This window comes from Trichoderma evansii (assembly GCF_050947405.1).
Source record: "Trichoderma evansii strain SZMC 28006 chromosome Unknown GGI43scaffold_1, whole genome shotgun sequence".
Lineage (NCBI taxonomy): Eukaryota > Fungi > Ascomycota > Sordariomycetes > Hypocreales > Hypocreaceae > Trichoderma > Trichoderma evansii.
Window position 1 is genome coordinate 2,672,335 of NW_028145205.1, and position 12,528 is coordinate 2,684,862.

Sequence of the window (12,528 nt, forward strand, 5' to 3'; positions counted from 1 at the left end):
AAGTTACTGAAAGCACTTAGTGAGGCCCGAGTTAGCTGCGAAGTGGCTGACATCATCCGAGGCCGGCATGTTCTCATGCGACTATTTGACAGATCCGATCTCTAAGTGCCCGCCTACTAGTCGGCCGATATTATAAATCCCGTAGAGTGAATGCATCGTCTTTTCTTCTATAAACTGGCGATGCAGCCAAGCAGACGCTTTTCTGCTTGTTTGGGCACCATTGCCCCGATTCCTGGATATAATTCTGTCTAGAACACGGACATACATCCTAGTACTCTACATTGGGTACTAGAGATTATATATTACATGCATATCGCAGCTGCTGATTCCTGCGCCGTCCCAGGAGAGACGACCAATAGCATGGGCTCCATCTTGTCAAGCCCTGCTGTTGGCACCACAGCCAGCAGCTCGACCGTGCCAGCAAAGCAACAGCGGCAACCTTTCCATGTCAAGAAAGTCGCCATCATCGGGGCGGGGCCGGCTGGCCTGGCTGCTGCCAGATACCTCAAGGCCCAAGGCGCCGTCGACTCCATCACCATATTCGAGCAGCAGGATGAGGTCGGTGGCGTCTGGTACTACAGCAGCCTTGCGCCGAAGGAGGTGCCTGTGCCGCAGCAGGATCCGTTCTGGGGCCCGGAGCCGTCTATCTGGCCTGAAGGAGCACCGGCGCCGATTTTCCCTTCGCCCATGTACGAGAGGCTTCATGCGAACATCCCAGGATGTCTGATGCAGTTTCACGATACGGCGTTTCCGTCAGATGAGTGGCTGTTTCCCAAAAGGGAGGCGATTCAAGAATATCTTGTCCGATATGCTGAGGACCTGAGGCATCTTATCAAATTCCGCCATCAAGTGACGCAGGTCAACCTGGAAACCCGGGATGGCAGGGACCAGTGGCATTTGGAAGCATTATCCACGTTGAACGATGGTGAAATCTTTCGAGAGACGTATGATGCTGTTGTCGTTAACAATGGTCACTACTCGGTGCCCTTCATACCTGCCATCAAGAATATACGGGAGTTTAACAAAGCGCATCCCTCGATCATCAGCCATTCAAAGCAATATCGAAAGAACGACCACTTTAGGGGGAAGAAGGTTGTGGTCGTCGGCAATGGCCCGTCTGGTCTCGACCTGGCTCTTCAAATCAACGAAGTGGCCGGGAGGACGCTCTTGTCTGTAAGACATGCTTCATCACCCGACAAAATTTCTCACATCGGATGTGAAGAAGTCCCCGAAATAGTCGATTTCTTACTAGATCAGCGAGGCGTTCTTTTTAAAGATGGAAGTAAAGAGATAGATATAGATTACATTGTGTTCTGCACTGGGTTCTTGTTTGGCTACCCTTTCCTCAACAGTCTCGGGCGCAAGATCATAACTTCCGGGCGCGGCATTCATGGGCTGTATCAACATTTGTTTCTCATTGAGCATCCGACACTGGTTTTCCCAGCCCTGAATATGAAGTCTGTCCCATGGCCCCTGGCAGAAGCACAAGCAGCGGCATTCTCAGCGGTATGGTCCAATGATTTACCATTACCCTCTGACGCCGAGATGGAGAAATGGAGCAAAGACCTGGAAGAGACGCAAGGAGAAGCATTGCACATATACCCAGAATTAGGAGACGATGGCAAGCACATCAACGAGTTTTACGACTGGGTAAATAAGGCGACACACGTCGGCAAGCAACCTCCGCACTGGGAAGGCGAGCAGTTCTGGCAGAGGAAACTGGCTCCGCAAGCCAAGACTAAATTTGAAGAAGATGGATGTAAAGCCAAGACCCTAGCTGATCTTGGTTATCATTATGAACCTGACAAGGAATAAATGAATATGCAGATGGGCGATCGATTCTACTGCAAGGTAGAGAGAAAAAAACAGAGTTCAGGAAAGCAGCTCTTAGATATAGTATTCAGGGGATAGAATTATAGATTGTAGATCATCTACATAGAACTTAGCTTAAATTGATCTCTATTTTTCTACTGCCGAAAATTTGTGAAAAGTCACATAATTCTTTTACACAGCATGCACTGTTGAACAATGGTATATACTCAGGGGGGAAGAAAAAGATATTGGTTCAAGTCATCAAAAATTGACTTGTTCGTAAAAATCACATTGTTTAGACACACGCTGTTAATAAAGTCAAATCTCTTTTCGTCTTTTTTCATTCAAAGAGCTCAACCTTCCAGAAGCCATTACGCCTCGATATGAAACCATGATATATCCCTCCTCCAAAAACCCATTGTTTTTAACTTGCTGCACACCCAGAAAGTTAGAGTATTTAAGCCTGCTTCTTCTGAGCCTCCTGGGAGAAGACCTTTGCGTAGGGGTTCAGGCGCAGGAGGACCTGCTTGTTGCGCAGAGGGTTCTTCTTCTGGACGGCGGATCGTCGGGTAACAGCATCGCCCTTGGGGCCGTTGAGAGAGCTCTGGATTTCGCTGCTGTTGATCAGACGAGTAAGGTCGGCCTGGGAAACGACGTTGGAAGGCAGGAGGAAGTCCCGCTTGTGGGCAGAAGGAGTGGTGGTGGAGCCGTAGATCTCGTCAAGAGCCTTGAAAGCGGCAGAGGTCCAGACGATGAAACGGCCGAGGTGACCACCAGGGGCGAGCTGGAGGAGGTTGAGGGCAGAGACGGGGGAGGTCTCAACACCGGGGATGTTGCGGAAACCCTTGACGAGCTCCTTGCCATCGACCTCAGGGTTGTAGACAACCAGAGGACCACGGCGCTGGCGGTGGCGGCGGCCACGGAGCTTACCCTTACCGGCACGGAGCTTCTTGGAGTCCTTGACCTTCTCGATGTCAGCACCGGCACCGACAGCCTTGAGGAGAGCCAGGGCAGCGGCAGTGCGGGCGACGGAGCTGCCCTCAACAAGAGCAGAGTCGACAACCAGGGGAACCTCGGGGATGGTCATGATCTGGTGACCACGGGCGAGCAGAAGAGGGGCGGCAGCAGAGGCAGCCAGGGCAGAGCAGGTAGCATATCGCTTCTGGCCCTGGTTGACCTTGACGTGCCACTTGCGCCAGACCTTGGTAGGGGCGAACATGCGACCAGATCGGCACATGTTACCGAAGGCGGCCTGACCAGCACGGTGAGTACCGGAACCAGAGACACGAGGGATACGGGCGACGGCACGACCTGAACAATTCAATACAGTCAGTACAGTTCTAAGCAAATTTTCATTGGCGGCGCATTGAGGCTCTTCGCGATAGCTGGGCAGAAAAAAAAATTTCATAGTCCCGCCTTATCTCGATTGCATCTCAAATCCTGCCCCCATGATCCCATGAAACTCACCAGTTCCCCAAGACTCAGCAGAGGTCTGGTGACCGGCCTTCTCGCTGACAGCATAAGGCTGGCGCTTGTTCTTGGCCATGCCAGTGTGAACCTGCTTCACGATATCCGGTCGGATAGGGCTGGCGAAGACGGCGGGAATGGTGTGGGTAGCTCCAGAGGGAGCACCATCCTTGCCGATGATAGTGACGGTAGGTCGTGAAGCCATTGTGATGATAGGACTAGGACCTGATGGAGGATGCAAGAGTTAGCAACTTTCAAAAGGCGAAAAAGCTGAGTTGAGAGCCGAAGATAGGGTGCAGCATACCGTGGTCGTCGGGCTGGTCGAATTTGGCGATGAGAGGTGGAAAGTTTGCTGACTGCTGGACCCGCGATAAATTTCACTGAATTTTCCTTGCAATTTTGGTGGGCGGAGACCCTAAGCGGTGGGTACGTACCTTAGCGAATTGAATTGTGGCTCACGTGACTACTCTTTTGGCGTTTTTTCGACAGGGTTATTGGACACTATTCCTTATTAGGTGAGAGCTTAGTAAGAACGAAAGGAACTTGGAGGGTACGTACTCGTTTTATACAGTTAGCACCTTAGTACTTTAGAAGCTTCAAGTCAGAGCTCAGGATTCTAGGTGTATTTCATATATCTATTGTCATCATGTCATATTGCTATCATACATCATATCCATGTATGCCATTTTAATGATATGGGCTTCGCTATGCTTATTTCCAACGCAATAAACTGACCCTCTAATAAAAGATATTGTTGTTTTGCTACTCCCCTTTATTCCCATCTCTTCCACTCTCTGCTGAGCCTATCAATCTGTTCGTCTGTCCAGGCGCTATTGCGTCCTTCTCTTACTAGACTGAGAAACTTGGCGTGTACATCCTTCTCGATGTTTAACCTCTCTCGAGCCTTTCCTTCTAGATACTGTGGATCGTTGTTTCTGCAAGCTCTCTTGAAAACGTCTCTCATCCTAGGAGAATAGAGCTGGCACGTTGCAATGGGCAGCTTAGTCGGCTTCATATAGAAATTTTGAGCAATCACATTGTCTTCTGCACGCTGAGGCCGAACAACGTCTTCATAGCATTCCCCGCAGACTGTAAAATCCGGTAGATACTCCATCACATACCAGTATCCATCGCTCACGCGGCGGTCCTCGCGACACTCATTCAGAGTGCTCAATCGTGTAAGCATCATGGAAAGGTCACCGACATCTACCTTCCGGTTGGTAACATAGCTCTTGTCCGATGTTGTTTCAAAAGCATCGAAGAACAGTACAAATTGTTTCCGCTGAGGCGTATATTGTAGAGAGCAGCAGTTTCTTGAAGGCTCATTCCGGGGATCAAGTGGAATGAAAACCCCTGTAAGATTCGGGAATAAAGTCTCTACTGTCTTCGCACATTGATAGCATACTGCAAATTCGGGCACGGGCCGCCTTGTATATGGGTCCTTTACGGTGTACCAAACCCGTGTTACTTTGCGTTCGACGGGGCATGGATAGTCGCGAGAATCGAACATGACGCTTGCAAGATGATGAAATAGCTGCAAGTCGGGCACCTTATGTTTCAGCGTGAGCAGCCAAGCTATCTGGTACCAAGGTGATGAGCCGAAGTCGCACGCAATTGCGTTGCCTGTTGGTCGTAGGACTGGATGGAAATGAGTCCGGTACTGGGTGTCTGCAAACACAGCGCCATAACAGTCAGGACAGATATTGAATTCCGTCCTGGGGAGTGTAAGCCAATCCATCTTCCCAGCTACCGGTTCTTTGCGCTTGCATTCTGGGATGTTCGGAAAATCAGAATGCCCATCGCGACCTTTGCTCTCGGAGTAGCGGCGGTATGATCCAACTGTTTGGTCCGGACGCACTCCGGATTTATTTGGATCAAAAGGAGGTGGTTGCCAAGCTTTCGTTGTCACAGCTGGCTCTTTATAAGTTGGAGATTTAATAACCTTTTCATCTGGCGCCACATGTTCATCATCAATCCGAGGAATTGGTGGCATTAAAACGGGCGATGCACTATCCGCTCGTGATTGCCGCACAACTTCGCTTCCCACTGACTCCTCCGGCCAAGCAACAATCGCATCGTCGTCGTCTGGATAGGGAAGGTGAATTGCTGGGGGCGTTCGATCTCCTTGGGGCTTCTTCTCTTGGTTGATTGGGAAAGTAGTTGACATGCGCCGGTTAGGCACCCAGTCATCTGGCAGCCCTAATGAATTCGCCGACGGAACTGGCATCGTTGGAACTCTAGAAGGAGAGCGAGAGTTTCGGCCACTGGTGCCACCTCTGCGTGATGAAGCAACAGATACATGGTCGTCGTCATCAATGATAACTGGGCTTTCCTTTCTATAAGAGCCGTTGAAATTTTCATTCCGCGGAGAATTTTGATCTTTTAACTTGGAGGGCGATGGAGCTCTCAAGGTTTCGGTCGCGGGTGGCTTATATGAAGCATAACCATCTCTCAAGAGGTCCTCTCGAAGGGGCCGATTGCCATCCAGAGGACGAGATCCGTTGACGCGATCGTTTGACGTAGGCCTTGACAAGGGTTCAAAACTTGAGTTTGGCCGTCCCTCCATCGACCCTGTTGCGCTTCGTCTATGATATCTGTCTTCGTCCCTTCTGCTCTCGCTTGGTTCGCCCAAGCTCGCGCTGCTATGGGTAGGCGGTTGGCCATATCCTTGGCTGGTCTTGTCTCGGCCGCTCGATCCATGTTTTGTCACTTGCGGCGAAAGATATTCTTCCCCATATTTGCGATGTGTCTGCGTGAACTCTGGACGGGGGGCATTAACGGCAGATTTGCTTCGATGATGGCTCGGTGCCCGGTTCTCGTTCATGTCCGTCTCCAGCCGAGGCAACTCTTGCCTACTTCCCCGCCTCTGCAGTTCAGGAACAGAGGTGCCAAGACGATCGGATTTCACATCCTCGGATTCGATAATCTTTCTTCTATTATGTGCTTCTGGCGAAGGAGACGTAGATACCGGAACCTTCTTCTTTTGACGAAATTTATCTTTATCTTTGGAAGCCTTGTCCTCAGTCCCGCACTCGGGTACGCTTGACGTAGTCGCGCCTGGTACAATAACAAAGCGACGCTCTGGATTGTACTCAAAAACTTCTTCCAAAACTGGCTGTTGGTCAACTTCCCCTCTCGCCTGCGGCTCTTCATCGACAACAGGCTGAAGGCAGCTGCCAAATTCCTTTGCAAGGGAATCAACCTCATCTTCGACAGTGGGTGGGGGCGGGTTTGAGCTGCGGCAATACGGTATATCGTCGTAATATCGAGGTGCGAGGCGAGATACGGGGGGTTCTGGTGGTGTTGATGAGCGCACAGGACGCAGCGGGGAATCGACAGACGCTCTGCAAGGTTTAACGTGGTCAGCTGTTTTCTTCTCAATCAGAGAGGTTCAGGCAGCTATCCATAGGTCTTGGTACGTACGAATAGCCATGCTTGGCCCTTGACGTTCTGAAGTACCCCGTCTGGAGCATATTCTCTATAGAATCGTTCATTCTGATTCGTCGTTGGGCAGTCAAGCCACGGGGCGTCTAGATTTTATTAGATGCTGGGATAGAGCGTCACAGCGGCCCTATGCGACGCGCTGCCACTCGGTCGGCCAGAGGCCTAGGTGAGCTGTGTCGTAGGCCCACGATTGAGCTTATTAGTATCGAGATCCAATGACGAACGAGGCGCCCCTGGGCCAAGCTTGCAAAAGAAATCCGGCTTCCAGAGGGTAAACAACAAAGTTTGGCAAGAAATCCACAAGACGTCAACGGTGCTGGGTTTAAGATGATTCAGATGACATCGTGGTGGGGTCTGGGCTGTATTTCATTTAGCGGCGTGGCGGCCCGCTTTGAGGGGTCCCGAGCGCTGTAACTGCCTAAGGCAAGCGCTATAGCAAGTAACCAGCAGCAACTGATTGGCCTCCATTGTTGCCACCCTCGTGCCCAACCAGCCCTTACGTCTAACCCTGTCGAAAGATACCAGATGCCTAAAGGGCCGTTGAAAAGCGCCTGTCGCTTGTCTTGGTACGAGGCTGTGCTGCATGGGGCAGTGAGAGTTTGCCATCTATAAAAATACTTATTACTGTCGCTGAAGTCCGAAGCTGGTTTCTCCATCTTTGTTGTGTTGGCAAATGTTTAAGTCAGATTCTCAATCGATTAAGCTGGCACACTTGCTGCAGCTGCTCTTATTACATACTACTACAGCGTAGCATCAAAGCTGAAAGCAACATACTTAGCCTAATTTCCCTCTATTCTTGGGCTGCCAAGCTATACTGGGTAGGTATCTAGCCATTGGTTATACGAAGTCCTGAGTTTGCAGTTATTCGATCGGCACGAGTGTCAGGGTTTTGGCGTATGTATTTTGTCTTCACTCACGCTCGTGCTAGACCAGAAAGCCGGGCATGTTATGACGAGGCAGCCGGGTCAAAGATGTCCGTATATGAACTGCTAAATCATAGCATGCACTACTAACTGGTGTGGGGGGTTTCAGCCAGGTTGCTTAATAAGCGTTTTTTTAAGAGGCCTTTGCATGCACCGCTGCCTATGTAAAGGTTTATCTTGGTAGTTAGTATTTCCGCCACATTCATTTTGAGCTCTGCTCCCAGATATATACGGGCTTCTTTCTTAAACTTAGGTGTGAATTATGTGATTATCATTATTATTCCACTTTCGTGAGACCGTAGCGTATAAATTAGGTATAAACATTCTGCAAAACGTAATGCATGATAAGGCCACTTTGGCCACATCTGCCCAACCCGACTTTTGAGTACTCTGTTTTTCCAGACCCCAGCCCCATGACAGCTTCCAGACAGATTGGCATGCTTGCAATAAGGAACCCCAATAGCAAATATCCGAAATCAGCAGGAATTGAATATGGCCGTTGCCGGCCCAGCCAATCTGCCCTTGCTCACTCCAAGAGATCCCTGACATCCTCATCACTCTCCTCTTCATACCGTCGTTGCTCCTCGGCTTCTAGAATCTTCCTCAGAACCTTCCTCTGCCTGACTCGTGCCTTTGAGCCCCAGTCAGCCTTGGATCCGTCAGCACCCTCATCAGCGTCAACATCTTCTTCCACCGAGCCCAGGCCACGCAGGTCATTTGGCGACATTTTAGCAACCTGCTCTTTGGCATATTCCTTGTCCTTCACATCTTGCTCTTCCAGCTTCTTGACAGCTTGCTTGGTTGAGTATTTGATGATGTGTGGTCGTATCAGCAAGTATGTGCATACAACCATGATGAGGCGAAGCCAGCCTGTTGATGACATGTCGCTGAAGCTCTTCTGGACATTGTTGGAGGCATTCTGCCCGAACTGAGACAACTGACCAAGAATGGACTGCGAAGACTGTCCGTCATCGTCCTGGTACGGCTGGTATGCCTGAGAATCCATGATATCAAGAGTAGCGGGTAGCTCTCGTAGAAGGGATGATGAGAAGCTAGAGTTTGCTCTAAAGTAGACGACAGAAAGCGACCTCTTCCAGTGAAAATAGAAAAAGAGAGGTAATGAGAAAAATGAGTCAAAGTGACCTCTTTATAGGGGATGATGAGGTTTGGTGAAAGATGAAAATGCAACCGTAGTCTCAGAGGAGGGATGGCGGAAGTTTTTGCTTAGACACCGACACTGCAAAGTCGCTAGTGAGCACGGCGTGGTCCGGCCTATTTCTCCGAGGCTGCCGGTTGGACGTGGCGGATCCGATGAGCGCCATTTACATGTATAGAAGCTCAACGGGACCCATAGCTAGGACAGCATTTGTTTTTGTGCGAGATAATAAGGGGGGAAAAGAGTAGCCCAATATATATATTGCTATATAGCATCAATTTTCCTTTTCTAGCAATCGATTAGCTAACAATGATTTTTATTTCGGGAGAGTTTTTGTATTTTCACTTTTCACTCGGGGTGAAGTACTGAGATACAACGGTCTCCGGAGTTCCCTGACCGCAACCTCGAAGCTTCTAAGCAGACGGCAACGCCGTTGGGCCACTTGCTTTCCCCCCATATTCCTCCTTTCCTAGTCAGTATAAAATCTGCAATCCGGCTATTCACCCAAAGATATTGATATTATTTTGCAATTTTAAATCGTGAAATGCTACATTACAAGAATATTCGGTGGGAAAAGACATAATGTAGAGCTATCTGGGTATATCAAAATACATAAATCACGTGATGCCGATACGCACCCAAGTCGGCTCAATTGGGATAGCGTGAATGCGCTTTATGCTGGGAGCTCAAAAATTTCGTCTGTACTTTGTACCCCGGAACGCCTGATTTGAGACTGTTTTTTCCCCTCCCCCACTGTCCAAATATTTTTTTCTTTTTCTTTTGGTCTGGCATTGTGTATTTAATATTGGCGGCGCAACATGTCGACTGCATTCAGATCAATTGCTCCGTTTCTACGGACGGCCCGATATGGCCTGAAGTCCGGCAGTGTCAACCCTCTGCAGGCTGCACTCAAGAACAACCGCAGTGCGGCTGGTGTTCTCAACATCGCTCGTACTTATGCTGTTTTCGAGCGAACCAAGCCTCACGTGAATATCGGTAAAGCGCCTTGTCTGATGAGTTATAAATAGAGATTTGTATTAATGGAGGGGTTGTAACAGGCACTATTGGTCATGTCGATCACGGAAAGGTAAAGTTCACTGAAGCATCTTATAAGACCGACATGCCGAGATGACTTGACACTGACCCATTGTCGCTACTGTAGACTACCCTGTCCGCTGCCATCACCAAGAGGCAGGCCGAGAAGGGCTTCGCCAACTTCCTCGACTATGGCTCTATTGACAAGGCTCCCGAAGAGCGAAAGCGAGGTATCACCATCTCTACTGCCCACATCGAGTACTCAACGGAGAACCGCCACTACTCACATGTCGACTGCCCTGGTCACGCCGATTACATCAAGAACATGATTACTGGTGCTGCCAACATGGACGGTGCTATCATTGTCGTCGCTGCCTCTGACGGTCAGATGCCCCAGACTCGTGAGCACTTGCTGCTTGCCCGACAGGTCGGTGTCCAGAAGATTGTTGTCTTCGTCAACAAGGTCGATGCCATTGATGACCCTGAAATGTTGGAGCTTGTTGAGATGGAGATGCGTGAGCTTCTCAACACCTATGGTTTCGAGGGAGACGAGACCCCCGTCATCATGGGCTCTGCTCTGATGGCCCTGAACAACCAGAAGCCCGAGATTGGCCAGACCAAGATTGACGAGCTTCTCGCGGCCGTGGACGAATGGATTCCTACCCCCGAGCGTGATCTCGACAAGCCTTTCCTCATGTCTGTTGAGGATGTCTTCTCCATCTCTGGCCGTGGTACCGTCGTTTCCGGCCGTGTCGAGCGTGGTGTCCTTAAGCGTGATGAGGAAGTCGAGCTTGTTGGCAAGGGTATTGACCCCATCAAGACCAAGGTTACTGATATCGAGACCTTCAAGAAGTCTTGCGAGCAGTCACAGGCTGGTGACAACTCTGGTCTCCTGATTCGTGGTATCCGCCGTGAGGACGTCCGACGTGGTATGGTCGTCTGCAAGCCTGGCACTGTCAAGTCTCACAAGCAGTTCCTTGCCTCTCTCTACGTCCTCACCAAGGAGGAAGGTGGTCGCCACACTGGTTTCCACGAGCACTACCGACCTCAGCTGTACCTGCGTACCTCCGATGAGTCCGTCGATCTGACCTTCCCTGAGGGTACCGCAGATGCCTCTGGCAAGATGGTTATGCCCGGTGACAACGTCGAAATGGTTGTCACCTTGACCAACCCCAACGCCATTGAGACTGGTCAGCGTTTCAACATCCGTGAGGGCGGCAGGACTGTGGCCACTGGTCTGGTCACCCGCATCCTTCAGTAAATACAACTCAAAATTAAACAACCCTGGAACAGCGTGGAGTTGTTGGAATTACTAAAAACAGACAAAATCGTCGGGAAACTGGGAGCGGACAAAACTGGCGCAATGTTTCGGCCATATCTCTCAAATCTGAGCCACACGTGCTCGTGTATAGTTGTAGGAGGAAGCGGATATACAAAAAATCTCCACTTTGCTTCTTCCTTAATGTCTTCATATATCAATGTACTTTAGACGGATGGTGGAGGCAGGCATTAGATGTGCAAAAAATACAAAAGCTTATGATTTACTCTTGTTTCGCTTGAAACAACTAGAATGTGAATAATGGCATACCAAAGCATTATTTCCCTAGGCGGAAATCTTATAGCGGGGGGTTGTAAGGGAGTGTCTTGCAAGAAATGTTGCGGGCCAAGTCATTCGAATTTACACATAGTTGAGCGACATCAAATATCTCTCGCTTTTATGAGGACTTCTCATTACGAGAATTGTGGCGGCGCAGGGGTTTAAAAGAAATTCGATCCATGGCATTCATAGGTATTCGTCTCATCATCTCCCAGGCATACAAGATGCACCAACGAAAAAAAAAGCGGACGCAGCATGAAAATTTATCGAATGCAATGGTATTCGTCTATCCTCGGAGGATGTTCGTCAGACGCACGATCTTTTCTTAAAACCAAGCCATCCATTAAACTCCGGTTCCAAGCGGCCGCCCTCCGAGTGCTTTTTGTGTATGGCCATCAAAAACGCAGCACGCATCCGTCAATCCCTTGTCCCCTTTGGAAAGCCCCCTTTTTACAGCAACTCCTTTATCGGTACTAGAAAGACGCAAGGCCACGTTAGTCACTGCTCTCTCTGATTTCTCGACTCCCGTATCCAATCCTTTTTCTATGTCTTCCGTCTCCTAGCTCCTTTCCATAGGTGTTTGGGATGCTTACCTTGTGGAAACCAATGTCCTTGGCCTTCTCACGGAAGCATTGACGGCACAGGTCAAGGTCGTACTTGCGGATCAGACCAGCCTTGTGCTTGCAGACGCGGCTAAAAGAATGTCGAGTTAGCGTTCGTGGTTCATTGTATTGAATTTCGTCGATCGCCCATTTCCCTCCTGATCCGACACTCGGCTGCAGTCGTGCAGTAAAGAATCCTCCAGCAAAGAAAATAAAAGGGTAAATATTAGGCGTCATACCATTGGCGAGAGCCCTTGCCGTAGTTTCGCGGGCGCGAGTTCCAGACGCTTTCGTGAGACATGATTGCGGTTGTGGTGTTGCAAGATGGTGATTTCGCGAGGGCAGAAGTGGGCGGAAATTTTGTGTGAATTTTGCGATTGCCTATCCACCAACCGATTGGAGGGTTGGCAGCCCCGGCGAAGCGGGCCCACCAAAGTCCAAGCGGGTAAATCGAGGCAATCACGTGCAACTCTTATCATCACGTGCCGCAAC

The 12,528-nt window shown here is 49.8% G+C and overlaps 6 protein-coding genes across 6 annotated transcripts; 2 read left to right on the top strand and 4 right to left on the bottom strand.

Moving 5' to 3' along the window:
- Positions 1-2: 2 nt before the first annotated feature.
- GGI43DRAFT_391440 (uncharacterized protein) lies at positions 3-1,912 on the top strand. The gene has a single exon (XM_083204441.1). It carries the CDS (start codon positions 307-309, stop codon positions 1,813-1,815), a length of 1,509 nt encoding a protein of 502 aa, XP_083066482.1. The 5' UTR covers positions 3-306; the 3' UTR covers positions 1,816-1,912.
- On the bottom strand, positions 1,913-3,712 carry GGI43DRAFT_391441 (60S ribosomal uL4 domain-containing protein). The gene is made up of 2 exons (XM_083204442.1): positions 3,280-3,712; positions 1,913-3,123 (listed from the first exon to the last, which is right to left on the bottom strand). Exons 1-2 carry the CDS (start codon positions 3,482-3,484, stop codon positions 2,270-2,272), a joined length of 1,059 nt encoding a protein of 352 aa, XP_083066483.1. The 5' UTR covers positions 3,485-3,712; the 3' UTR covers positions 1,913-2,269.
- Positions 3,713-3,886: 174 nt separating this feature from the next.
- Positions 3,887-7,042, bottom strand: GGI43DRAFT_391443 (uncharacterized protein). Its single transcript, XM_083204443.1, has 2 exons — positions 6,703-7,042; positions 3,887-6,623 (listed from the first exon to the last, which is right to left on the bottom strand). The coding sequence occupies exons 1-2, from the start codon at positions 6,771-6,773 to the stop codon at positions 4,052-4,054; spliced, it is 2,643 nt and encodes an 880-aa protein (XP_083066484.1). The 5' UTR covers positions 6,774-7,042; the 3' UTR covers positions 3,887-4,051.
- A 616-nt stretch (positions 7,043-7,658) lies between these two features.
- Positions 7,659-9,368, bottom strand: GGI43DRAFT_28446 (trafficking PGA2-domain-containing protein). Its single transcript, XM_083201277.1, has 2 exons — positions 9,148-9,368; positions 7,659-9,090 (listed from the first exon to the last, which is right to left on the bottom strand). Exon 2 carries the CDS (start codon positions 8,650-8,652, stop codon positions 8,173-8,175), a length of 480 nt encoding a protein of 159 aa, XP_083066485.1. The 5' UTR covers positions 8,653-9,090; positions 9,148-9,368; the 3' UTR covers positions 7,659-8,172.
- Position 9,369: 1 nt separating this feature from the next.
- On the top strand, positions 9,370-11,394 carry GGI43DRAFT_28205 (translation elongation factor Tu). The gene is made up of 3 exons (XM_083201237.1): positions 9,370-9,798; positions 9,861-9,889; positions 9,965-11,394. The coding sequence occupies exons 1-3, from the start codon at positions 9,621-9,623 to the stop codon at positions 11,096-11,098; spliced, it is 1,341 nt and encodes a 446-aa protein (XP_083066486.1). The 5' UTR covers positions 9,370-9,620; the 3' UTR covers positions 11,099-11,394.
- GGI43DRAFT_391451 (40S ribosomal protein uS14) lies at positions 11,383-12,506 on the bottom strand. Its single transcript, XM_083204444.1, has 3 exons — positions 12,276-12,506; positions 12,028-12,127; positions 11,383-11,907 (listed from the first exon to the last, which is right to left on the bottom strand). Exons 1-3 carry the CDS (start codon positions 12,335-12,337, stop codon positions 11,899-11,901), a joined length of 171 nt encoding a protein of 56 aa, XP_083066487.1. The 5' UTR covers positions 12,338-12,506; the 3' UTR covers positions 11,383-11,898.
- Between the last annotated feature and the right edge of the window lie 22 nt (positions 12,507-12,528).

What these genes read in the sequence shown, in the direction of transcription:
- GGI43DRAFT_391440 (XM_083204441.1), top strand. Translation starts at nt 307, where the DNA reads ATGCATATCGCAGCTGCTGATTCCTGCGCCGTCCCAGGAGAGACGACC.
- GGI43DRAFT_391441 (XM_083204442.1), bottom strand. Translation starts at nt 3,484, where the DNA reads ATGGCTTCACGACCTACCGTCACTATCATCGGCAAGGATGGTGCTCCC. An exon ending in TGCTGAGTCTTGGGGAACTG is followed by an intron (nt 3,124 to 3,279) that starts GTGAGTTTCATG and finishes TGAATTGTTCAG; the next exon opens with GTCGTGCCGTCGCCCGTATC.
- GGI43DRAFT_391443 (XM_083204443.1), bottom strand. Translation starts at nt 6,773, where the DNA reads ATGAACGATTCTATAGAGAATATGCTCCAGACGGGGTACTTCAGAACG. An exon ending in AGGGCCAAGCATGGCTATTC is followed by an intron (nt 6,624 to 6,702) that starts GTACGTACCAAG and finishes TAAACCTTGCAG; the next exon opens with AGCGTCTGTCGATTCCCCGC.
- GGI43DRAFT_28446 (XM_083201277.1), bottom strand. Translation starts at nt 8,652, where the DNA reads ATGGATTCTCAGGCATACCAGCCGTACCAGGACGATGACGGACAGTCT.
- GGI43DRAFT_28205 (XM_083201237.1), top strand. Translation starts at nt 9,621, where the DNA reads ATGTCGACTGCATTCAGATCAATTGCTCCGTTTCTACGGACGGCCCGA. An exon ending in CAAGCCTCACGTGAATATCG is followed by an intron (nt 9,799 to 9,860) that starts GTAAAGCGCCTT and finishes GGGTTGTAACAG; the next exon opens with GCACTATTGGTCATGTCGAT. An exon ending in GTCATGTCGATCACGGAAAG is followed by an intron (nt 9,890 to 9,964) that starts GTAAAGTTCACT and finishes TCGCTACTGTAG; the next exon opens with ACTACCCTGTCCGCTGCCAT.
- GGI43DRAFT_391451 (XM_083204444.1), bottom strand. Translation starts at nt 12,337, where the DNA reads ATGTCTCACGAAAGCGTCTGGAACTCGCGCCCGCGAAACTACGGCAAG. An exon ending in GGCAAGGGCTCTCGCCAATG is followed by an intron (nt 12,128 to 12,275) that starts GTATGACGCCTA and finishes ACATTCTTTTAG; the next exon opens with CCGCGTCTGCAAGCACAAGG.